The sequence below is a fragment of the Convolutriloba macropyga genome, unplaced genomic scaffold (assembly GCF_964194025.1).
Source record: "Convolutriloba macropyga unplaced genomic scaffold, txConMacr16.3 SCAFFOLD_780, whole genome shotgun sequence".
NCBI classification, from domain to species: Eukaryota; Metazoa; Xenacoelomorpha; order Acoela; family Convolutidae; genus Convolutriloba; species Convolutriloba macropyga.
Window position 1 is genome coordinate 7,326 of NW_027450763.1, and position 27,073 is coordinate 34,398.

Sequence of the window (27,073 nt, forward strand, 5' to 3'; positions counted from 1 at the left end):
TGACCACGAAGGCAAAAATTGGAGCCAACTTGTATGATGTGGTGCTGGACAACGACATTGATTTAGATGGATTTGGTAAGTTTTTGTGCATCGGTAAGGTCAGCATTTCCCAACATATAGCATTGCTTCAGCAGAAGTCTAAATTCTTTGTTTTGTTGTCACTACGAAATGGTAATTTGTGTTTTGTGCTCCAGTTGCGCATGCTATGGATAATTCTTTGTAGGGTTATAGTAATCAGTTTTTTCTGTAGAAGGTCATCAACACAAAGTGCAGCGTGCTGTTAACAATTGTTTGCTGATAGTTTTGCGAGAAGATTTAGAAGCCTATGCTGGAGCACCTATCAAAAGGTTCGAAACCTGGAGAATAATGCGTTTGTTCTGCACCTTAGATAAAATTTGTTATTGAGCATAGGTCTTGTCATATTGATAATTTCTGTAATTTGATGAGTTGTATATTAGGCTCTCTGCGTCTCAGTATTCCGCTTGGCTGTCAATTACTTTTCTAAGGTGAAACATCTGAGGAAGGGGACGTCAGGCCAAACTCCCTCTGTTTAGAAATACGGGGATCTACAATGTACTAGAAATAGAAACAAGTCAACGGTAAATCAACTTGATTTCTTTATTTTGACGCTAAATCAACTTGATTTCTTAAATCAACGTGATTTCTTTATCGACAAATTTGATGGAAACAACCCCTGCACCTGGAGACTATTCTGCAGATACAAATGTAAACCCAACGGAAAGCTCACATCAATTAATACAAACATCAAATTCAACCGAAGCTGTTCAGGCTGCAAACGGTTGAGTAAACTAAATCCTATTCTTCTACTGCTACTACTGAATAAACACTTGAGTTCAAAAAATGGAATAAAGGCACCTCAAAAGCAATAAGATAAATACCGAAATCACAATAATTTTAAGCTTCATTATGACATCACAAATCATTTGAGGAAGTTTTACTGGATGGATGCGTTGAAGACAGTTCTTGACGTATTTTGTTTCTTTTGCAATCATTTCCAAGCTGCTCTTGCCACGTTTTCCGCTGTCCTCCAACAGTTTTTCTGGCTCAGTTATAATGATCACTTGGCTTCCAGTTCAAGGCTTTGATAGGTAATGTGTTCATATTCATTCGATGACATATCCAAACCACTTCAATCGTCTCGTCATAATCAGAAAAGAAATTGTTGGCATTTGTGTTATCGGCAATAACGTCTGGTTTGTTATTTTCTGGAGGTATGGGATACATAGCAATCTTCGGAGACAATAATATTGGAAATTTTAGAGTTTCTTTTCCAGCGCTCTACTTATTGTCCATGTCTCTGAACTATATAGGGCTGCTGATATAAAAGAGCTTACATTTCAAAAACGTCCATAATTGTCTGCTCCTCCATAAATTGAAGAGTTTGTAAATCGTCGCCTGCCTTCAGCCAGCTTGCAGATCTTTTTAATCACCATCTTGCAAACTGATGTATGAGCCAAGGTATTTAAAATTTTTGACATTCTCGAATTTCGTTCCGGTTATGATAGCAACACAACAGGAAAATGTTTGACAACCTCTTGGCTTCAAAGCTTTTCCACAGTAACGAGTTTCATGCACTTTTTCTCAATTCACAGACTTAACCATTCTAGAACAGTACTGACAAGTAAGGTTTTGCTGTAGTTCCTCAAATTTTGATCTTTTATGGCTAGATATATGGTTTGTATCCTTGGCATTACTTCAAAACCGTGTTTCGTGTATTTTGCCGGCCTCGAAACGTTTCAAAGACGCGCGAACAATTAGAGCACTCTGTGGACTGTTCGGGCAGTCCAGATACAACAATTACTGCGTTATGTTGCTCAGGATTGTCTCTGAGCTGTTTAATTCTTAATTTCATTCCTTCAGCCGTCTCGAAACAGCCTGCTTTTTTTCTTGCTTCCAGCTAACATCTCGCGGCCAATGTTTATTTTATTTGGTTTTCAGAAGTTTGTATCGTTCCTGTTTTTTTCTTCTGACCTGAAATGATGTTGACGTGAGATTGCTGCACTGCTTGGGAAACCGCCAAGGATCGGCAAACTCAACACCCGTTTTTTTGGTCTTCGTAACATTGATTTTAAGTCCAACCTGTGCAAATTTTCCTCAACTTCTTTGTCACAGGTGCTGATCAGCGCAAAATTGTCCTTGATCAGTTACTTGTTGTTTCCCCCTTCAACAGCGCTTGCGAGGACATAATTAATCACTAGATCAAACAAGAACGGCAACCAGTCATCTCCCTGAGAGAATAGTGTTTTTACTTCAAATGTATCGACTACGGTGCCCTCAGTGTTCACACGGCATTTGAATCCATCATAACTGTTTCTTATGTTGACAACTTGTCCCGACAAACAGTAATGTCTCATGATCTTGTACATTTGCTCACTCCCAATCCAGGCAACGCTGCTTTAAAATCAACGAAACAGAAGCTAAGATCCAGCTGGTACATGAGTGTCTTCTCAAACAGCTGATCGATGCATCTCGCTCTTGTATAATGGTACCAGTTCTGCAATTTTCCAGTCTTGGGGCAGTGTTTTTTCATCCCATGACTTCTCAAAATGTACCAGAGCCATTTTGAAATGCCTTTGCTTGCTTTCAACCTTTCAGCTGAGATCTGATCCGGTCCACTTGCCTTTGTTTTTCAATTTTGGAATTAATGTCAGAACTTCAAGTCTCATCGGGCTTATAGCAGTCTCTAAACCTTCTCTGGCGTCTTCCATTTCTCCCAGTTTCACCATTTTCAGACATAAGCATTGTACTCTGGGGACTCCACTTCTTGCAGATCCGTTTCGATGCGGCAAACTTTTCTCCGATGTCACCCGTTTCTTTTGCAATCATTTCCAAGCTGCTCTTGGCACGTTTTCCGCTGTCCTCCAACAGTTTTCTGGCTGAGTTATAATGATGACTTGGCTTCCAGTTCAAGGCTTTGATAGGTAATGTGTTCATATTCATTCTGATGACATATCCAAACCACTTCAATCGTCTCGTCATAATCAGAAAGGAAATTGTTGGCATTTGTGTTCTCGGCAATAACGTCTGGTTTGTTATTTTCTGGAGGTATGGGATACATAGCAATCTTCGGAGACAATAATGTTGGAAATTTTAGAGTTTCTTTTCCATCGCTCTACTTATTGTCCATGTCTCTGATCTATATATATATATATATATATATATATATATATATATATATATATATATATATATATATATAGGGCTGCTGATATAAAAGAGCTTACATTTCAAAAACGTCCCTAATTGCCTGCTCCTCCATAAATTGAAAAGTTTGTAAATCGTCGCCTGCCTTCAGCCAGCTTGCAGATCTTTTTAATCACCATCTTGCAAACTGATGTATGAGCCAAGGTATTTAAAATTTTTGACATTCTCGAATTCCGTTCCGGTTATGTTAGCAACACAACAGGAAAATGTTTGACAACCTCTTGGCTTCAAAGCTTTTCCACAGTAACGAGTTTCATGCACTTTTTGTCAATTCACAGACTTAACCATTCTAGAACAGTACTGACAAGTAAGGTTTTGCTGTAGTTCCTCAAATTCTGATTTTTTATGGCTAGATATATGGTTTGTATCCTTGGCATTACTTCAAAACCGTGTTTCGTGTATTTTGCCGGCCTCGAAATGTTTCAAAGACGCGCGAACAATTAGAGCACTCTGTGGACTGTTCGGGCAGTCCAGATACAACAATTACTGCGTTATGTTGCTCAGGATTGTCTCTGAGCTGTTTAATTCTTAATTTCATTCCTTCAGCCGTCTCGAGACAGCCTGCTTTTTTTCTTGCTTCCAGCTAATATCTCGCGGCCAATGTTTATTTTATTTGGCTTTCAGAAGTTTGTATCGTTCCTGTTTTTTCCTTCCTACCTGAAATGATGTTGACGTGAGATTGCTGCACTGCTTGGGAAACCGACAAGGATCGGCAAACTCAACACCCGTTTTTTTGGTCTTCGTAACATTGATTTTAAGTCCAACCTGTGCAAATTTTCCTCAACTTCTTTGTCACAGGTGCTGATCAGCGCAAAATTGTCCTTGATCAGTTACTTGTTGTTTCCGCCTTGGACAGCGCTTGCGAAGACATAATTAATCACTAGATCAAACAAGAACGGCAACCAGGCATCTCCCTGAGGGAATCGTGTTTTTACTTCAAATGTATCGACTACGGTGCCCTCAGTGTTCACATGGCATTTGAATCCATCATAACTGTTTCTTATGTTGACAACTTGTCCCGACAAACAGTAATGTCTCGTGATCTTGTACATTTGGTCACTCGCAATGGAGGCAACGCTGCTTTAAAATCAACGAAACAGAAGCTAAGATCCAGCTGGTACATGTGTCTTCTCAAACAGCTGATCGATGCATCTCGCTCTTGTATAATGGTACCACTTCTGCAATTTTCCAGTCTTGGGGCAGTGTTTTTTTATCCCATGACTTCTCAAAATGTACCAGAGCCATTTTGAAATGCCTTTGCTTGTTTTCAACCTTTCATTTGAGATCTGATCCGGTCCACTTGCCTTTCAGTTTTTCAATTTTGGAATTAATGTCAGAACTTCAAGTCTCATCGGGCTTATAGCAGTCTCTAAATCTTCTCTGGCGTCTTCCATTTCTCCCAGTTTCACCATTTTCAGACATAAGCATTGTACTCTGGGGACTCCACTTCTTGCAGATCCGTTTCGATGCGTCAAACTTTTCTCTGATGTTACCCTTTTCAGCCAGATCTTGTATGACAGTGCCTTTTTCAGCCAGCCAAGTACAGCTGGTACAGCTTTTCGCACTGCTTTAGAACATTCGTTAATCTCAGCCAAAGCCACCTCTTTGAGTTTTTCTTCAGCTGGAACTCTCCTCACTTTTCAGTTAGCTTTCTCGTTTCTTCCGTAATCCATGGCTTGTGCGCTTTTTTCGCAGGCACAAGTAATTTAGAGGCAGCCTCATTCAGTGACTGTCGCAAGTAACCCAACCAAGTTTAATGTCTTCATTTTCTTCAGTTTAAATTTCTTTTTGATAAACTCAGAAAACTGTTTACAGATTCTCTCATCACTCAACATTGCAGAACTCACTTTCGGTGCAATATGAGGCTTAGAATTCTGCAAGATAAGTTAAATTGTGCAAAGATCATTTCGTGGTCAGATATGGTAAACTTTCCCCTCCCGAGCTCCAACATCTTGAACGCAGCTCCTATACCTGATGGAAAACAGTATATGGTCCAGCATTTTCTTTCGCATTTTCTTTCTTTTCTTTGGGTTAAAGGTATATTTATGAGCAAATCGATGTCTAAGCCACATGGCTCCAATAAATAAGCTGATTGAGTTACAAAATGTTAGAAGTCTTTCTGTATTGTAGTTCTCCTCTCCATAGCCAAATGGACCTCTACATTTGTGTGAAAAAGTTCATTCGATCCTTGCTCCGCGTTTAGGTCACCAACAATACATTTCGAGCTTTCTTAAAAGCAGTGCATCCAATTTGACAACTCCTGCGAAAAATCTTCTTTTATTTCTTCGTCTGCTTCGTTGGTTGGGGTCGCAGAACAATAACCGTAATACTCAACAATAACCGAGTTAGTGTGCTCTTGCTTAAAACTTGACATAAATTATTCTTTCACTCAAAGCAACCTGTTCGATTATGCCGCCAAGCATTGTCTTTTTAACTGCAATGCCAACACCCGCTTGTGTTGCACTAGGATACTAGTGGATTGTTCAACAGAAGCTTTTTGTTAGCTTAATTAATCTCTTAACTACTAATACTACTACTTGACTTGAACTACAATGTAGTAGTAGTGGTCCAGTCTTTCTTTATCCACCCTTTCTTTACACAAAGGTGGTGGCACATAGCATCTGGAGGTATGGGATACATAGCAATCTTCGGAGACAATAATGTTGGAAATTTTAGAGTTTCTTTTCCATCGCTCTACTTATTGTCCATGTCTCTGAACTATATAGGGCTGCTGATATAAAAGAGGTTACATTTCAAAAACGTCCCTAATTGCTTGCTCCTCAGTAAATTGAAAAGTTTGTAAATCGTCGCCTGGCTTCAGCCAGCTTGCAGATCTTTTTAATCACCATCTTGCAAACTGATGTATGAGCCAAGGTATTTAAAATTTTTGACATTCTCGAATTTCGTTCCGGTTATGATAGCAACACAACAGGAAAATGTTTGACAACCTCTTGGCTTCAAAGCTTTTCCACAGTAACGAGTTTCATGCACTTTTTCTCAATTCACAGACTTAACCATTCTAGAACAGTACTGACAAGTAAGGTTTTGCTGTAGTTCCTCAAATTTTGATCTTTTATGGCTAGATATATGGTTTGTATCCTTGGCATTACTTCAAAACCGTGTTTCGTGTATTTTGCTGGCCTCGAAACGTTTCAAAGACGCGCGAACAATTAGAGCACTCCGTGGACTGTTCGGGCAGTCCAGATACAACAATTACTGCGTTAAGTTGCTCAGGATTGTCTCTGAGCTGTTTAATTCTCAATTTCATTCCTTCAGCCGTCTCGAGACAGCCTGCTTTTTTTCTTGCTTCCAGCTAATATCTCGCGGCCAATGTTTATTTTATTTGGTTTTCAGAAGTTTGTATCGTTCCTGTTTTTTCCTTCCGACCTGAAATGATGTTGACTAGAGATTGCTGCACTGCTTGGGAAACCGACAAGGATCGGCAAACTCAACACCCGTTTTTTTGGTCTTCGTAAGATTGATTTTAAGTCCAACTTGTGCAAATTTTCCTCAACTTCTTTGTCACAGGTGCTGATCAGCGCAAAATTGTCCTTGATCAGTTACTTGTTGTTTCCGCCTTGGACAGCGCTTGCGAAGACATAATTAATCACTAGATCAAACAAGAACGGCAACCAGACATCTCCCTGATTGAATCGTGTTTTTACTTCAAATGTATCGACTACGGTGCCCTCAGTGTTCACACGGCATTTGAATCTATCATAACTGTCTCTTATGTTGACAACTTGTCCCGACAAACAGTAATGTCTCGTGATTTTGTACATTTGGTCACTCGCAATGGAGGCAACGCTGCTGTAAAATCAACGAAACAGAAGCTAAGATCCAGCTGGTACATGTGTCTTCTCAAACAGCTGATCGATTCATCTCGCTCTTGTATAATGGTACCACTTCTGCAATTTTCCAGTCTTGTGGCAGTGTTTTTTCATCCCATGACTTCTCAAAATGTACCAGAGCCATTTTGAAATGCCTTTGCTTGTTTTCAACTTTTCAGCTGAGATCTGATCCGGTCCACTTGCCTTTCAGTTTTTCAATTTTGGAATTAATGTCAGAACTTCAAGTCTCATCGGGCTTATAACAGTCTCTAAATCTTCTCTGGCGTCTTCCATTTCTCCCAGGTTCACCATTTTCAGACATAAGCATTGTACTCTGGGGACTCCACTTCTTGCAGATCCGTTTCGATGCGGCAAACTTTTCTCTGATGTCACCCTTTTCAGCCAGATCTTGTATGACAGTGCCTTTTTCAGCCAGCCAAGTACAGCCGGTACAGCTTTTCGCACTGCTTTAGAACATTCGTTAATCTCAGCCAAAGCCACCTCTGAGTTTTTCTTCAGCTGGAACTCTCCTCCCTTTTTAGTTAGCTTTCTCGTTTCTTCCGTAATCCATGGCTTGTGCGCTTTTTTCGCAGGCACAAGTAATTTAGAGGCCGCCTCATTCAGTGACTGTCGCAAGTAACCCAACCAAGTTTAATGTCTTCATTTTCTTCAGTTTAAATTTCTTTTTGATAAACTCAGAAAACTTTACAGATTCTCTCTCACTTTCGGTGCAATATGAGGCTTAGAATTCTGCAAGATAAGTTAAAATTGTGCAAAAATCATTTCGTGGTCAGATATGGTAAACTTTCCCCTCCCGAGCTCCAACATCTTGAACGCAGCTCCTATACCTGATGGAAAACAGTATATGGTCCAGCATTTTCTTTCTTTTCTTTGGGTTAAAGGTATATTTATGAGCAAATCAATGTCTAAGCCACATGGCTCCAATAAATAAGCTGATTGAGTTACAAAATGTTAGAAGTCTTTCTGTATTGTAGTTCTCCTCTCCATAGCTAAATGGACCTCTTCATTTGTGTGAAAAAGTTCATTCGATCCTTGCTCCGCGTTTAGGTCACCAACAATACATTTCGAGCTTTCTTAAAAGCAGTGCATCCAATTTGACAACTCCTGCGAAAAATCTTCTTTTATTTCTTCGTCTGCTTCGTTGGTTGGGGTCGCAGAACAATAACCGTAATACTCAACAATAACCGAGTTAGTGTGCTCTTGCTTAAAACTTGACATAAATTATTCTTTCACTCAAAGCAACCTGTTCGATTATGCCGCCAAGCATTGTCTTTTTAACTGCAATGCCAACACCCGCTTGTGTTGCACTAGGATACTAGTGGATTGTTCAACAGAAGCTTTTTGTTAGCTTAATTAATCTCTTAACTACTAATACTACTACTACTTGACTTGAACTACAATGTAGTAGTAGTGGTCCAGTCTTTCTTTATCCACCCTTTCTTTACACAAAGGTGGTGGCACATAGCATCTGGAGGTATGGGATACATAGCAATCTTCGGAGACAATAGTGTTGGAAATTTTAGAGTTTCTTTTCAATCGCTCTACTTATTGTCCATGTCTCTGAACTATATAGGGCTGCTGATATAAAAGAGCTTACATTTCAAAGACGTCCCTAATTGCCTGCTCCTCCATAAATTGAAAAGTTCGTAAATCGTCGCCTGCCTTCAGCCAGCTTGCAGATCTTTTTAATCACCATCTTGCAAACTGATGTATGAGCCAAGGTATATAAATTTTTGACATTCTCGAATTCCGTTCCGGTTATGTTAGCAATACAACAGGAAAATGTTTGACAACCTCTTGGCTTCAAAGCTTTTCCACAGTAACGAGTTTCATGCACTTCTTGTCAATTCACAGACTTAACCATTCTAGAACAGTACTGACAAGTAAGGTTTTGCTGTAGTTCCTCAAATTTTGATCTTTTATGGCTAGATATAGAGTTTGTATCCTTGGCATTACTTCAAAAACCGTGTTTCTTGTTTTTTGCCGGCCTCGAAACGTTTCAAAGACGCGCGAACAATTAAAGCACTCTGTGGACTGTTCGGGCAGTCCAGATACAACAATTACTGCGTTATGTTGCTCAGGATTGTCTCTGAGCTGTTTAATTCTTATTTTCATTCCTTCAGCCGTCTCGAGACAGCCTGCTTTTTTTCTTGCTTCCAGCTAATATCTCGCGGCCAATGTTTATTTTATTTGGTTTTCAGAAGTTTGTATCGTTCCTGTTTTTTCCTTCTGACCTGAAATGTTGACGTGAGATTGCTGCACTGCTTGGGAAACCGACAAGGATCGGCAAACTCAACACCCGTTTTTTGGTCTTCGTAACATTGATTTTAAGTCCAACCTGTGCAAATTTTCCTCAACTTCTTTGTCACAGGTGCTGATCAGCGCAAAATTGTCCTTGATCAGTTACTTGTTGTTTCCACCTTGGACAGCGCTTGCGAAGACATAATTAATCACTAGATCAAACAAGAACGGCAACCAGACATCTCCCTGAGAGAATCGTGTTCAAATGTATCGACTACGGTGCCCTCAGTGTTCACACGGCATTTGAATCCATCATAACTGTTTCTTATGTTGACAACTTGTCCCGACAAACAGTAATGTCTCATGATGTTGTACATTTGGTCACTCGCAATGGAGGCAATGCTGCTTTAAAATCAACGAAACAGAAGCTAAGATCCAGCTGGTACATGAGTGTCTTCTCAAACAGCTGATCGATGCATCTCGCTCTTGTATAATGGTACCACTTCTGCATTTTTCCAGTCTTGGGGCAGTGTTTTTTCATCCCATGACTTCTCAAAATGTACCAGAGCCATTTTGAAATGCCTTTGCTTGTTTTCAACCTTTCAGCTGAGATCTGATCCGGTCCACTTGCCTTTCAGTTTTTCAATAAATTTTTCTTTCACTCAAAGCAACCTGTTCGATTATGCCGCCAAGAATTGTCTTTTTAACTGCAATGCCAACACCCGCTTGTGTTGCACTAGGATACTAGTGGATTGTTCAACAGAAGCTTTTTGTTAGCTTAATTAATCTCTTAACTACTAATACTACTACTACTTGACTTGAACTACAATGTAGTAGTAGTGGTCCAGTCTTTCTTTATCCACCCTTTCTTTACACAAAGGTGGTGGCACATAGCATCTGGAGGTATGGGATACATAGCAATCTTCGGAGACAATAATGTTGGAAATTTTAGAGTTTCTTTTCCATCGCTCTACTTATTGTCCATGTCTCTGAACTATATAGGGCTGCTGATATAAAAGAGCTTACATTTCAAAGACGTCCCTAATTGCCTGCTCCTCCATAAATTGAAAAGTTCGTAAATCGTCGCCTGCCTTCAGCCAGCTTGCAGATCTTTTTAATCACCATCTTGCAAACTGATGTCTGAGCCAAGGTATATAAATTTTTGACATTCTCGAATTCCGTTCCGGTTATGTTAGCAACACAACAGGAAAATGTTTGACAACCTCTTGGCTTCAAAGCTTTTCCACAGTAACGAGTTTCATGCACTTTTTGTCAATTCACAGACTTAACCATTCTAGAACAGTACTGACAAGTAAGGTTTTGCTGTAGTTCCTCAAATTCTGATTTTTTATGGCTAGATATATGGTTTGTATCCTTGGCATTACTTCAAAACCGTGTTTCGTGTATTTTGCCGGCCTCGAAATGTTTCAAAGACGCGCGAACAATTAGAGCACTCTGTGGACTGTTCGGGCAGTCCAGATACAATTACTGCGTTATGTTGCTCAGGATTGTCTCTGAGCTGTTTAATTCTTAATTTCATTCCTTCAGCCGTCTCGAGACAGCCTGCTTTTTTTCTTGCTTCCAGCTAATATCTCGCGGCCAATGTTTGTTTTATTTGGTTTTCAGAAGTTTGTATCGTTCCTGTTTTTTCCTTCCGACCTGAAATGATGTTGACGTGAGATTGCTGCACTGCTTGGGAAACCGACAAGGATCGGCAAACTCAACACCCGTTTTTTGGTCTTCGTAACATTGATTTTAAGTCCAACCTGTGCAAATTTTCCTCAACTTCTTTGTCACAGGTGCTGATCAGCGCAAAATTGTCCTTGATCAGTTACTTGTTGTTTCCACCTTGGACAGCGCTTGCGAAGACATAATTAATCACTAGATCAAACAAGAACGGCAACCAGACATCTCCCTGAGAGAATCGTGTTCAAATGTATCGACTACGGTGCCCTCAGTGTTCACACGGCATTTGAATCCATCATAACTGTTTCTTATGTTGACAACTTGTCCCGACAAACAGTAATGTCTCATGATCTTGTACATTTGGTCACTCGCAATGGAGGCAACGCTGCTTTAAAATCAACGAAACAGAAGCTAAGATCCAGCTGGTTTATGAGTGTCTTCTCAAACAGCTGATCGATGCATCTCGCTCTTGTATAATGGTACCACTTCTGCATTTTTCCAGTCTTGGGGCAGTGTTTTTTCATCCCATGACTTCTCAAAATGTACCAGAGCCATTTTGAAATGCCTTTGCTTGTTTTCAACCTTTCAGCTGAGATCTGATCCGGTCCACTTGCCTTTCAGTTTTTCAATAAATTTTTCTTTCACTCAAAGCAACCTGTTCGATTATGCCGCCAAGCATTGTCTTTTTAACCGCAATGCCAACACCCGCTTGTGTTGCTCTCCTTGAGGATACTAGTGGATTGTTCAACAGAAGATTTTGTTATCTTAATTAATCTCTTAACTACTAATACTACTACTTGACTTGAACTACAGTGTGTAGTAGTAGTGGTCCAGTCTTTCTTTATCCACCCTTTCTTTACACAAAGGTGGTGGCACATAGCATCTGTAGAATATCTTCAGCCCTGACCGGGCATTTTTTCCAAAAGAATACGTCCAGAAAACGCTCTTGATTTGTCGGTCTTCAACTTTAACCGAGTACTTTGCTGCAAATCCATTAATTCTTTCAGATAAAAAATATTGGAATCTGTAGAATATCTTCAGCCCTAACCGGGCATTTTTCTAAAAGAAAAGAAAAAGAATACGTCAGAACACTCTCTTGATTTGTCGGTCTTCAACCGAGTACTTTGCTGCAAATCATTCAGATAAAAAGTATTGGAATTAAAATAGCTTCAGCACTAACCATGCGCATTAACGTATCCTTGAATAAAGTTCTGCGTGTTTGATCGCGCGTCCAAAGTCAGAGGCGAGTTCTCTGATATCGCTCGGGTTTGGATGAAGTCCATCATTACATAGATGCTTGTCGGATTTGAACTTCTTCATTTTGACAAAAGGAACATTCAACTCTCTTGCAACATCTCAATTGTTCAGCCTCCTGACAGTTTCTGTTTTGCCTTTTCGATCAATTAGCTCCATAATGGCCACTTTAATAGAATGAAACTTCAGTTTTTGGACCAAATAGTACATTTCATCCGATGTTTCTGCTGGACCGATTAACCGTCTGTTGTTCTTATCATACAGGTTATTAGTACCGGCCATGATTACGACTTGTCGCACTTTGCTGTTTAAGAGCTCCTTTAAAATACGATCAAAGCACATAAATACTTCCACCTGGACAAGAAATGGTAACGCAGTGTCGTACAAAGACACCAGACTAAAGACGAACCGAGTACGCAAGAAGTCTTTTGAAACCGTTCATTCTTGTCTACAATTCTTCGGAACGGTTTTTGAAGTACTGTTAAAAGGCAACCTCTGAGACTGAGGTTTCTCTTGATAGTATTGGTACGAGATTTTCGAAAATTGGTGGTATCCATTTCAACCTCTGAAAGCAGATTGATAATATCTTGTGAAAACGAAACTCTTCAATTCTATCCTGAACATGTAGTGATTGCTAATTTTTCTCAAATTGATTGGTAAGTTGTTCCATAATTTAGGACCGCGAATACTAAATGCTCTATCACCAAATGAGTTTTAAGACCTGACTGGAGCAGCTTTCCGTAAATTAACTGATCGTTTTGAATCATTTTTAGGCTGAAATGTAATAAGACTTCGAATATACTCTGGAGCAGGACTTTTATGCATTATTTTGTGAACAAAAATTAAAATTTTAAAATCATGCGCTTTTCAACGGGCAGCCAGTGCAGGTTAAACATGAAATCTTTACAGGACTCGTAATTATACAAGGAAAAACTGAAACGGCAGGCAGCATTTTGCACTCATGTCCTTTTTACTGATACCTGACAAAAGAGAAATACAATAATCAGGATGTGAAATAGTAATGTTCTGTACTGCAATTTTTCTGGTTTCCAACGTGAGGTAGTGTTTTATTTTGTAGAGTTTACAAAGTTCATTACAACAGGAACGAGTAACTGAATTGACATGGTCTGACATGATTAGGTGCTGATCGAGAAAAACCCCCCAAGGGACGGTTTTCGTTTTGAAGGTTAGCAATTCGCCCGTAATTGAATCGCATTGATTTGGAGTTTTTGGTTTCTTGACTAAATTAGCATTATTTCCGTTTTCTCGGCGTTGACTTCAAGACTCATCTCATTGAACACTTGAAAAAGATTACACAATTTGGTAGTTATGTTGTTGATTTGTGAATTTATGTCAATTTGGCTGAAATTAGATAAAATTAGCGTGTCGTCAGCGTATATCTGATAGTTCAGCTCACTTTGTCGCATGAATTTGCCAATTTGGGTTATATTTATGGTAAACAGTAGAGGTGCCAGGATTGAACCCTGGGGAACTCCGTAATTAACATCAGAATCAAAAGAAAACTAGTTGCCAATTTGTACTTTTTGCTTTCTTGTACTCAAGTACGACATTATCCAGTTTTTGCACTTCCCTGTGATTCTAATGCGTTTTTCTACTATGTCAGCAAAAATATTATAGTCAATTGTTTTGAAGGCTGCTGAAAGGTCTAGGCCAAGAATAAGAACTGTCTTGTTAAAATTCAAATCAGTTAAAACATCATTAACGGTTTTGAGTTAACAGTTTCAGTAGAGTGATAAGTTCTGTAAGCAGACTGTTTGACGTCAAGCAGTTTATTGTCTTCAAGGTATCGTTTGAGTTCATCGGTGGCTAGTCGTTCTTGCAGTTTCGGGAAAAATATTGTGTTTGCAAAGGTCGATAGTTTTTGGCCACCTCTGTGTCAAGCTGAACTATCTTATGCTTTGGTTTTATGATTGCTACTTTGAAAACATCAGGGTAGACGCCTTGTTCGAAGCTGCTGTTGGCAAGGTTTATAAAATGATTAGACCAGAGATGGAAAGTTTGTTTTGCAACCGAGGTGGGAATTGGACCCAGATCACCTTGGCTGTTTGATAGATTCTTAAGTGCGATATTTAACTTGTGTATCTCTTATCAGCTTAAATTCGTTTAAGGGAGAAAAATGAAAGATATGACTGGACACTGACGCATCTGTTATTTTTGTTTCGGTGGGATTGGGTATTGAGTTTCTAAGGTCAACAATTTTGTTTGTGATGTACTTCCTAAACTCCTCTGCTGTTTTTGATTGTTAATCCCAACTCGTAGGAAGTTTTTGTTCACTGGGAACGCCCAAGAGCTGATTGAAATTTGAGAATTTTGATGATTCAAGTTTTGGTTTATATTTTTGTCAAAAAACGCTAACTTCTTTTCTCTAAAAACTTTCTTATAGTTGGAAATAGAATGCTGAAATTCTGTTTTATTTTCAATAGAGGGGTTCTTCTGGTAAAACCTTTCTCTCCTCCGGCAATATCGTTTCAGGAGTTCCAGCTCTTCGTCAAAAGCTCTTCGTCCAGCTCTTGGGCAGATCATTTGTTTTAGACTGCGCTTTTCGCTTGGGACAGCTTCCTCTACAGCCGCAGAAAATGTGTAACGAGTAACAAATTGGCTAAGTCGTTAGGGCAGTGAATGTGTTGATTCAAGCAGAGAGGTAATTCTACTGCATTGTTAAATGCACTCCAATCTGTTTTTCTCCAAATTTTTCTTGTGGCTGGTTCACAATTTTTGGGTTTGAATAGGGATGATATTCTGAACTTGATAAGTTGGTGATCTGAAAAGCTCAACTCATAGACAGAAATCAGAGAGACACGTTCATTATTGTTAGAAAGAATTAGGTCAAGCACATTTCCACTCTGATGGGTCGGTGCATTTACTAGTTGGTCAAAAACGTTTCTTCGTGGAAGCTGGTCAGAGCCTTGCTGTGAGGCAGATTAAAGTCGCCAACTACTACGATTCTGAACTCGAGTGACTTTGGCAAAACTTTCTCATATAAAAACTCATCTGTATTTGGGATAGGTGGCCGGTACAGTAAACAAATAAGAATTATTTCTGTTGTTCTAACTTGAAACCACACGTGCTCAAACGATTGTGATTAACCATGAGACATTATTTGTAATGCTGAGCTGTTTTCTGTAAATGATTGCTAGTCCACCCCCTTTTCCGTAAGTTCTTGGGAAGCTGAAGTGATCAAAGCAAAGAGAATTAGAATAAATTTGGTCTGATTAGCCAATTGTCATCAGTATTGCAAGAACTCCAAGTTTCGTTGATGAAGAAAAGATCAAATTCATTTGATAGAATTTCGTCTTCTAGAAGATCAGTTTTATCTCTGACAGAACGCGCATTAAGCAGAGCGCAGAAGTTGTTGAGTCATTGGGGGAGTCAGGCGGAAGTGATCTAAGCCAACTTCTAGCCTCCTAATTTAGGTAGAAACGCCCATGTACGACATTACTGGGCCAGAAGTTATCGAGTTGTATTAGCTCATGTGCATCCTCTTTAAAAATTAAGTGAAAGCTTTTCAATTTAGAGCCTTCTTTGGTAATTTCTCTCAAGTGCATTACTTCCGCTCCACCTTCACTGCACCAATTCATGATCATGCCTTCCGTGCAGTTGGAGTTCAGCCTCCAAAAAAATGTGCCGTCTCGATGGTTTCTTCTTGATGCCATTGAAGTCGTTTTGACTTTGCTTTGTTCCAAAATTCTGTTTTCTTATTTTCATCCTATTTCTAAACTGCAAGTCGTCAGTAATAACTGTGTCCTTGTCCTCATCTGGCTTTTGTCTTTTTGAGCTAGTGGTGCTGTTGATACGCCCTCTGAAGGTGTTGTAGAGACTCTTGTATTGGTTTGGTACTCCTATATCAAAAATTCCACTTCCGGGCTGGCTGAACGCAGCTGGTAAAACTTTTTCATTTTGTGTATTTCTCTGCAGAACGGCGCTGCAGTTAGGTTTGAGAATTTTTATCTCTTGTTTCAGAGAGCTGATCTGGTCTGAAATTCCCTCTAGTGACGACAATTTATTCTTCAGTTCTAGGACAATGGCTGTGAGCGTCTTCATTGGATGTGGACCGCATTCCATACAATTCCAAAGTACATGGCCCTTAATTGGCATATTTAATCCTGTGCATTACTGATGTGCAATTTTGTTAAACGTTGAACAGATTATCTCTTCGCATTTTTGTACAACTTGATTACAGAAAAGGCACATTGTCGGTTCCGCCCACGTTCTGAATGTACTTTTAGACTCCACCTTTTATTTGACCTCTTCTGCCCTAACGGGATCTTATGATAATTGATTATTCCGCACTATCCGGGACTTTGAGTGGAAAATCAGATATTTCAGACGAGATGAGGCTTCTGAATACTTTAATCATTAACCGGAACTCTAAAATCCCTTTATCAGGGATGCCCAAAAATATTTCCGGTTTGTCGGCAAGAAAACTAGAACACTACTTATCAAATAGTAAAATTGCTATTTAAGTTTAACACTAAAATTAGGCTATAATGCTCTCAAGTGCATGACTTTTGTACCTTATTACTTTGAAAGAAGGTATAAATGACGTCAAACTATCAAACCTAGAATGTGTTCAAGGAAGTACTACCCGTACGTAGCGGAGGAGAAGTACACATTAAAGCAAAAATCGACTAGTAAGGACGGACGGAAATTTCTTCCAGCGAACAAAAATTTGTACAACCTAGTGCTTAAAGTGTATTCAAAATTTGCGAAATGTCTATGTAAAAATAGTGTCAAATTTTTTGCATTGTCTCTAATCGCTACACAGAGGAAAACAAATGTACCTGGCACATTATATGCAAACGTCGACATTATATGCAACAGCAGTCACAAACTAACAAACATGGAAAACTGAGTAGGTGCTAAACCCTGAATAATGAACATCAAATCCTGTATTACTACTACTGCTATTGTACTTCTACTGCTATTAGTGCGGAGCTCCTCATGACGCAATTCAGGATTATTTTTTCATATACATTTACCGATTTTTCTCGAAGTCAATTTCTAAAACTACTGTTTTTTACGTCTACGCAAGTTAAACAGCTGTGGACTGTCAAAGAACTTAAATTCAAATCGATCTCTTCGATCTAAGTTCCTGGTTAAATGATAACAAATTGAGTTTAATCAAGACAAAACAGTTCAATTGAGCTTCGAGTCGAAGCTTTCAAATGTTAATTATCAGTTGAAGGAAAGACATAAAAGTTAGTCAGAGCTGTAAATACCCTGGTCTCTTTTGGATTTTGTCTTGCACTAGAAAGGCGTTTTTCATATACCTGATGAAGGTGCATTCAAAACTAAGTTGCAGATGCAATCAATTACATTTTGATGCACGCGATTATCTATAATGCTTTTCGACTTTGTTTGAATTATGCCTTCAAACATCAGCAAAATGTTTGGACACTAGTCAAATTGTTTGAATGGAATGCATGTGAGAACTTTATAAACAAAGTCTTGAATAAATAACTGTGCCTTTTAATTTGGATTCAGCTGGTGCTATAAAATCGTGATCTATTTCTGTTGTATGAATTATGAGCAAATTTCAAGTGGTTTCAGTTTACGATCTCTGTGTCCTCTCTATGTTTATTGTTAAAAATTAAAGTCTGCTTTGACTTTATGTTGAAGTATTGTTTTTCATTCTTTTCTTTCGCTAGTGCCATTTCACGATTCGAACGTTTTTTTAAATCGAGAGTTAACAATGCTTGAAAATGTTTCAACATTGATGAGGAAAAAGTGCTCCTGTAATGTTTTGATGGTTCCGCTGCACTCTTGCCTCCTTTTGTGGAATTCGTTTTTTGGAGCTTGTGTGCGACTGGCATCCCTAAGCGAAATCTGGCTACATCCAAAACAAATTCCTCTACTGTCGTTTGAGAGGAGTCAGTTGTTTTCAATTTCAAAAAATTGCCAAAATTTTTACAGCAACGTCTGTTTGTTTCAGGCGCATGTGAGGGGACAATGGCGTGCGTGACTTGTCATTTGATATTTGATAATAAGTCTTTTGACAAAATCAAAGATCCTGCCAGCGAAGACGAACTGGATATGTTAGATATGGCGTTGGGGTTGAGTGAAACGTAAGTAGTGTTTCATACGGCTATCTAGTAACACTTTCATTGGCTTCAGTTTCTGCAATAATTCTGGGTGCATGGTTGTGAGAAAAGGAATGAATATGTTTAACATGCCATGGTTTATTCTTTGAGTCATCTATCATCTGGTAAAAAGTACAATGCCTTGTACAGCTCAATTTAATGTTCAAGTAAAAAGTGATTTGAAGTTTGCCTTACAAAATGAGATGAAATATTAGTGTCACGCTCCTATTTCGTCCCTCATAGTTACGTGATGTTTTTCCTATAAATATCCATATAAAGTGCTATAATTTAGTTCATATTCCGATAGATCTCAAGGCCATATGTAGCCAGTAATTCCATCTAGGCCTGTAACCCCTTATTTGTTAATGTGTACTAAAACAACCGCAGATTGACAGTTTACTGATAAACATATTAAGTACCTAAAAGCCTCAAAATTTACCTTTTTGAGTTCCCTGAAGTTGAATTCGCATATTTTTTGTAAATAACTTCATGAGACAATATGTACTCGGTGAAGTAATTATTCTGATAAAGTAGGTGCTAATACGAAAATTGTACATGTACTTAACAAACATCAAGAGACGTACAAAAGCAGGAAATTGCCCAACTTGTAGATCAGTAAATATTTGCGAAGGACCAATACAACTCAAGGTACAGCCCTGCTGAACCCACGATCCACAGAACAACAGAGAACCAGCCTGACAACCAGTTGACAACAATCTCTTGAAAACTTCACAAAAACTTATAAACTTCTTGTTGAAATGTTATTGATAAATCTTGATAAATGTTGAGTTGTTAACTGTTTCCCAGTTTAACGGACCGAAATTCCGATTAATTCTTTGACAAATTCGACATTTTCTTCCTTCTTTCGATTCTTTTCTTTACTTCCTTTACTACATTCCCTCAAGAATCTTCAGCTAGCATCCAGCACACCTCTTTCGAGCAGGACGACAATGCAGAAACCAGTAACAAAGGAAAGAATGGGCGGAAACTGTGTTTGTGTCTTTGGTAACTAAATGTTTCAATAATCCAAAAGTGCTTGAGTGGACAACAACTGGAACAAACTCAACCACAGACGCCACAACGGACGAAAACAACACAGGGTATTTACAAACGCGGATATTGTGAGTAATGAATTTGTAAAATTACTTTCTGGTGCTTTGTTTATGTCAATTTATAAAGAACATGTTCTCCCCGCTATTAATAATTGTCGTGCTTCCTCTAATTTTGTTGGACATATTCAAGGAATAACATGAACTACACGGAAAACAGTAATAAAACGCAAGCTCAGATAGTTACGGCTTTTTCTTCTTCGATTCATAAGTCTCTTGTAATCTATGGGCTAGATAATGAAGACAAACGTGTTGTAATTTATTGGATAGCAAAAAGCATAAACCAAAAAAGACGCAAATTTGGCCTTATTCGCAACAAACTCCAATCAGATAGTGATATTAACCTTGATAACATCATCACCGAATACCAGATGACCTCAGAATAAGCTAAATTACTGAAGCCACAGTTTGAACATTAATTAAGAAAGGGCAAACCAAATATATTAAATCAAATCAGATCCGGAGGTTAATGAATCAAACAGTGAACTCAGTCATCATGCTGTTGCCTATATGAGTGCAGCGTCAACAAGGCCTTTGCGGTCGTGGTCCCCAAGAATTTTCTTAGACTAAGGGGCACTCTTTAATGGTCAGACTTCGGCGGCCCTTACGGCTTCAACGTTAACAGTCGGACGATCCGACCGGAGCTTTAGGCACTAGTTTTCTTAATCAACCCATCTGTATTCTTTTTCAAGCAAATGGTTTCAGTAGCTTCTTTTTCTGACCTCTTGTGCTACTCATCAATTAATTAAGACTGTTGTTTTTTACTTCATTTACCTGTGCTAGTCAATTAATCTCATTAAGTTAAGTGTGCGTTTTACTTCTTTAGAACGAAATAAGGCTGACTGAACGCAAAGTATATAAACTAAATGGGTAAAAGCAAAATGGCACACGCGCAAATCAACATCACTCCCTTCTCTGGATCAGAAATGGACAATTTTAAAGAATTTAAACAGTTAATAACGGGAGCAATCGGAGTTGCAGGAATTGCAGCGGGGCAACAATCGAATTTTCTGCAGTTACATCTAAAAGGAGATGCTTTAAGATACTTCTTAAACTTACCAGAGGCTAACAGAATAGTTTTGCAGATAGTATAACTGCTCTAAGAAATAGATTCACTCAAGATGACCTGAGAGAAATCAGAATGATAAAGTTAGAGAATCAAAAGTTCAATCCAAAAAGGATAGTGAATTTTTTTAGTAAAGTTATGAACTGAGGCAAATAAAGCATATCCAGCACCAGAAGTAGTAGTAGCGCCAGCAGGAGCAGGTGACCTTGAAGATTGTCAGAAAATTGAAAAAATGAACAAATAAAGCGCTTCTTTATTAAGTCTATGCCAAATCGGCTAAAGCCAAAGTTGTTAGAAAGGCTAGATACGGACACAACAGATCAGTTAGTGTACCTTAGCTAGCCAACAGATTGCCATATGGGAGATGTGTAACAGAGAAGAGTAATTTGATTAAGGATTTTACGAAATAACTGAATCAAACTCTGATAAAATGTTAAAAGCAATAACTGTTATTTCAAATAATTAAAAAGAACTTGAGCCGAAATTTGAGTAAAAAGTAGCACCTAAAAATGAGGAATCAGAACAAGGTCCAGTAAACGTTTTAACACCACATTACCCTCAACAAGTCTACAAACAAAGTTTTAGACCAAATTATTTTCCAGCCTTATTATTGTCAATTTCAGCCAAACTATCGGCCCCACCAACAGTACACCCCCCGTTCTAATAATTATCGCGAATTTAGACCACAATTTAGAGCTCCTAGACCGTTTTAATACAATGAGGAGCCGCACATTCGGAATTATTGGAATGAACCTTTTTTCACCCAGCTTATGTTAATAGACCCATTGATCGGTTCCCAACAAAAAATACCCCTGCAAATCTCCTTCGACAGGGAATAGTTTATGATAGCCCAACGCCAGCAGAAAACCGATATGTTATTCAACAAACAAATCAGTTTAATCGCGCAAGGATGTATGAGAGGTATGAATTACCCATTTAATCGACAAAAATCTAATAAAGCCAACCAATCTTAAAAACCAAAATAAAAATTATAAAAAGCCACCAAACTCACTTAATTATTATAACGAAAGCACGTCTAGTCCTAGTTTAGATAAAGTAATAGAAACAGTTTATAACGAAAGTAATAAAAAGCGTAGAAAGCGCAAAAGAAGTAGGAACAGAAATAAAGTGAATAAATCTGCAATTCCCAACACAAGTACCTCAGGCTGCACCAAAGCCAGTAACACATGTTCAGCAATTATTCAGTTTTGTCCACTTAGGCAGAACGTTATCCTATGTTGAAGTTAAATTTAACGAAGAATTAGATAGACGCGCACTAATTGACACCGGTGCATTGGCAAACGTGATAAGCCGTGAGTTTTACAAGGAACTTATTAACACCAATATTAGTTCAATAACAGAAATAGAAAAGACTGATCTAGATAAAGTTAAAATGGCATACGGAAATTTAGTTAAAATTGATAAAGCAATTAAAGTTACATTTAAATTGGGCACACAGTTATTCACTAAAGATTTCCTTGTATTAACTGTCACAACTCCTGTAATGTTTAGGCAACCCATTCTTTGTTAAACATAAAGTTAGCATCTGCCCAGGACAAAGCTACATTAAATTCCTTGGTCAAACTCTACAAATAAATGAAATTAAGCCAGAAAAGCAGCCCAGAAGAATATCTAAGCGGAAAAAATTTGAGTTTATACCGAGAAAAAGCAAGTATTACAGCCAAATCAACAAGAAATTCTAGAATGCAATCTTCAGGATAAAATAGAATCATTTACTGACCTTTGTGGAGTAACAATTCCAAATGAAATCTTTGAAAAAGATAGCGAAGTAATATTAACGTCCTCTTTAAGTAAAGTTGCTGAAAATAATACTCTTTATATCTATGTTCTGAACATTACTGAACACCCAGTAACTATAAATAAAGGCGAGGAAATAGCCAAATTCTCCTTCTTAGCGTCTGACCAAGCTGAGCAGCTGCTAGCAATAGATCCTCAGTTAATAAATGTTGCAAAAATGAGTGAAAATTACTTAACAGAAATAAATCAGTTAATTCAGGTAACAGATAATCCAAAAAGAAAAGCGCAACCAGCAAAAACCGGCCCTAGAATATGAAAAAATGTGTTTCACAACGCCTGAAACGTGTCCTGATCCGACAAATTTGTCGCCATTGCAGAGAGAAATATATGAGCAATTGCTAAAACTGCAAGAAATGGAGAAATTTGACCCAAAGGGTAACCATCAGGACAAAATCACCCTTTTGAGCAAATTTCCGTTGGAAAAGTTGACCCTCAGTGATCAGCAAAAAGCTATAGTAGGTGAATTATTAGTTGAATTTAGTGATATCTTTGCAAAACACAGATTTGATGTTGGATACAACACAGATTTTAAAATAAAGTTAACTCCAGAAAGAAGCATACCAATTTGTGAACAAGGCAACCAACGTCTATCCTTTTGAGAAATGAGCTACCATTAATGCATTACTACAGACTGATAACAACCTTGTCTCAATCAAGATATAGTCGTCCCCTTTTCGCACAACTAAAGAACTCAGGGAGACAGACTGTTAATTGAGAAAATTAAATCATTTGCTGAAAAATGACTCCGAACACGAACTTCCCTATCTCAAACATGAGTGATGCAATAAACTACTTCGCCGGGAAAAAGTTGTTTATGCAACTTGACTGTTCTCAAGCATACCACTGTGTGCAAATGGCAGATGATATATCAGTGCAACTGCTAGCATTTAATTTTGCTTCGAGATCATGCATACAAATGTCTTGCCCAGGGATTAAATAAGTCAGTAACTGGATTTAGTTCTTTAATTAGACATTACTTGGACCCATGCTTAGCCTCAGGAAATTGTACCCAGTTTATGGATGACATTGGTAATGCAGTAACAAATTTTGAACAATTGGTACCCTCTTCACGAGAAATATTTATCTGTATACGTCAATGGGGACTGAAACCGTCTCCCGAAAAGTGTGAAACAGCAACTGATACAATGAAATTCCTCGGAAATAACTTTAGTGGAGAAGGAATATCACCAGAAAAGTCGAAAATCACTAAATTTCTTGATGAATTCAAAATGCCGAAAACAACAAAGCAAGTAAAGAGGTTAATAGGCTTCACGCACTTCTTTCGTATTTACATCCCTAATCTAGTTGAGAAACTAATGTCATTTTACAACCTGAAGAAGGACGCAGACATAGAAACCACTGAAGAACATGTAAAGGCATTAGAAGTAATAAAGAAGGACTTGATGGAAGCCACAAATGTAACGTTGCGACAACCAAAACCCGGTCTACAGTATGTAATTCTTTGTGATGCTAGTTACCACGGTGCAGGTTTTGTATTAATGGTGGAAGACTATGTAAACGAAACTGGAAAGAAAGAAAAGAAAACATGTGCGCCCGTATCATTTGGATCGCATTTGTTTAACGCAACGCAATTAAAGTTGTCAATTTACTACAAAGAGTTCCTAGCTTTGTATTACGCGCTGGACTACTTTTCACACTACATTTAAGGATCAAGCAAACAAGTAATTATACTCACTGACAACAAAAGCCTTACACAATTCTTTCAAAAGTAATACCGCCATCTCTTTGGAATTGTTTAGACAGAATACTTGCCTTTAACATAGTAATTGCCCACATTCCCGGACGCGCTAATTACGCAGCAGATTTCCTCTCTAGAATGGAGAATGATAAAACTGCAACAATGTCCTTGAAATTAACTGACAGAACTCCAGTTAGAGAAATAGAAATTGACACAGAAGCAGAAAACCCTGATGTTGAAATAAATGTACTACTAGACACTGAAATTACTGATGATGAACTAATTGGAGATGCACTAAATGCTCTTAAAAAATTTGGGCTTTATGATGAATGCAAAAAACGTCAAAGTAGTTAACCAATAACAGAAATACAAGGGCTATTTGAACTCAAAAGAGAGCAAGAAATAAATTCAATTCAGTACCCAAATCCATTAGATGAGTTTCCAGACCTCACAGACAACTTAATTAGCCTAAATATAGCAGAAGAGCAGCAAAAAGACAGATATTAGAATAGTAATAGGCTGATTCAGCAAAACTTTCAACAACCAGACTTAAATTATGCCTCAACAAACTTAAAAAATATCACAAGCATTTAAATCGATTAATTCTTGAAGGGAATGTCTTATACCGGAATCTTTATGATGATACAGGAAAAGTACTTCATAAACAATTCTGTGTACCTAAGCATTTGTGGAAAGAGACTATATATTGGCTCCATAATTCACAAACTGCAGGACATTAGGCATCAAAGCAACAATTCAAGAGTTTAGAAAGCGATTTTATTACCGAGGCTTCACTGAATACTTCATTAGTTTCATTAAAAACGGCGTCACTTGCCTTCAATTAAACAGAGATCCAAAAAGGCATATCACACCAGTGAGTTCGTTACAATCATACCCAGGAGATATGCTCCAAATTGATTTAGTAGGCCCTCTTAAGTCCACAGTTTAAGTATGTTTTGAGTGGAATAGATGTTTTAATTATTCTGATAAAGTGGGTGCTAATACGGAAATTGTATATGTACTTAAAAAAATCAAGAGACGTACAAACGCCGGAAATTGTCCAACTTGTAGATCAGAATATTTGCGAAGGACCAATGCAACTCAAGGTACAGCCCTGCGGAACCCACGATCATCAGAACACCAGAGAACCAGCCTGGAAACTTCACAAATACTTTTAAACTTCTTGTTGAAATATTATTGATAAATCTTGATAAAATAATTAAAGATTGAACTGGAAAAACTTTATAAAAGACTAAGTTATAACAAGCTTCAATAGTGCTAATTAGGCTGCCGAAAAGCTACTAAAGTACAAGGCAAATAGTGGATATATCACGCATCTGAACCGCTCAATAAAAGGCTATTACTAGCCAATTTTATTCAAATTATATCCGCTAAAAATCGCACTATGAAACAACTAAATGAGTCCTTGTACAATGGCAATTATTCAAGTTAATTACTCTCAATATTAACCTCAGAAACATCCCGAGGAGCAACCTTAAAAGTTAGTGCGTAACAATTAGTAAGGTTGCTTCTTTGAGAGTCTTTTATTGAACAGCAGTCTAGCTCCAAGTACTTCAGTTTCCTGGACGTTCTTTGTTTCAGATCCAGACTTGGGTGCCAAGTTCACGTTGAAAGTTGGATGGATGGAATATCAATTATAGTTCCAGCAGATAGTAACGATGCCAGAACTATGTAGTTGTTCAATGAATGCTGATATTTGTTTGTATTGAATATATAAATTTAGTTTTATAACGTCTTTTAATTTTTAAAATTGCGTTCCCCGTTTTTGAGCCCCGTTTTTGGGTCATCGCAATGATTTTGGTCACTGGGATTTTTTGTCTCATTACTTATTTAGAGAGTACTTGGCTTTGTTTTAATTATCCCAATTTTACTACGTCCAAAAAAAATTTTGCAGTCGTTTTCTGTCAGTCAAATTTTCAAAATTTCGATAAACAAATTCAGCCCTTAAATCTAATTTACTTATGAATAACCCCTTTTTGACTTCCATAAGCTCTTTTGATGGAAATTTGTACGATTGTACGTGTTTTTCTATTGCTTCGATATCAACTAGGATTGGCGGGAACATTGGGTATTCTTGCATTAGGTGAAGGTTATGTATCTTTTTATAGCTGCGAAGCTGTAAGCTGAGCGTAGCTATATTGCCGTGCTCTTTGTTTTTTTTACGACTCGAAGAGGAGTATTGGTTTTCTCTCGGTTTTTTTTACAGGAAGTAGATTTGTTCACGCGGCATTCTGACCTAAAAGCGAAATTGAGAAAAACTGTCTTGTTGAACAGATTTTCGCTAAGCGAGAGAAGTTTTTTGATCATGCGCTGCGTTTAGTGAATGACTTTTTGACTTTGAAAAGTAGTTTTGGCTGAATTGCACATATAGATAAACCGTTTTTAGCCGTTTTTTTGTCTAAGTGGCCAAATTTTTTTGCTTTTAATTTCGTTTCTTGTAGAAATAATTTTTTTTCGATACTATATTGAAATGTCAACCTCGGAAATTGATGCCACATTGTTTTGCAGAGCCTGAAAATGAGTTTCAAGTTGAAAATTGGCTCATAATTCTTGATTTTTTTATTAATTTTTGGTTTTTTTTTTCTATTAATTTCTTCATTTTTAGATCTTTTAACCGTCTTTTTGTCAAAAATCAGTTAATATGGCAACTTCTCTTTGATAATTCCTATACTCAACGCCTCTTTCTACCTCGATGTAATTTTGTTTTATAAAATTGTACATATGCTAATCCGATTTTGGTAGTTTTTTTCCGATTTTCGTCAGTTTTTTGTTTGCATTTTGGTTGTATTTGCTAGAAATAGTTTTGTTGTGCGACATGAGGGACTTTATTTTCGTTTCAATAAAAATTTTTCAATAAACTTTTTCATAAATGCAGTGTTAACTTAAAAGTTCTTTGACCATTTTTTTTGCAAAATGTTTCAATGTTTCGTATTTATGAATTCTCCTTTTTCCTATATTTTTGTTCTCCTCAGGAGGATAGATCTTTGTATCGGATGACTAGT

The 27,073-nt window shown here is 37.9% G+C and overlaps 1 protein-coding gene across 1 annotated transcript; it reads left to right on the forward strand.

The window, feature by feature from the left end:
• Positions 1 to 25,806, forward strand: LOC142356139 (adrenodoxin-like protein 2, mitochondrial). Its single transcript, XM_075408104.1, has 3 exons — positions 1 to 75; positions 18,211 to 18,343; positions 25,653 to 25,806. Exons 2-3 carry the CDS (start codon positions 18,228 to 18,230, stop codon positions 25,744 to 25,746), a joined length of 210 nt encoding a protein of 69 aa, XP_075264219.1. The 5' UTR covers positions 1 to 75; positions 18,211 to 18,227; the 3' UTR covers positions 25,747 to 25,806.
• Positions 25,807 to 27,073: the final 1,267 nt, after the last annotated feature.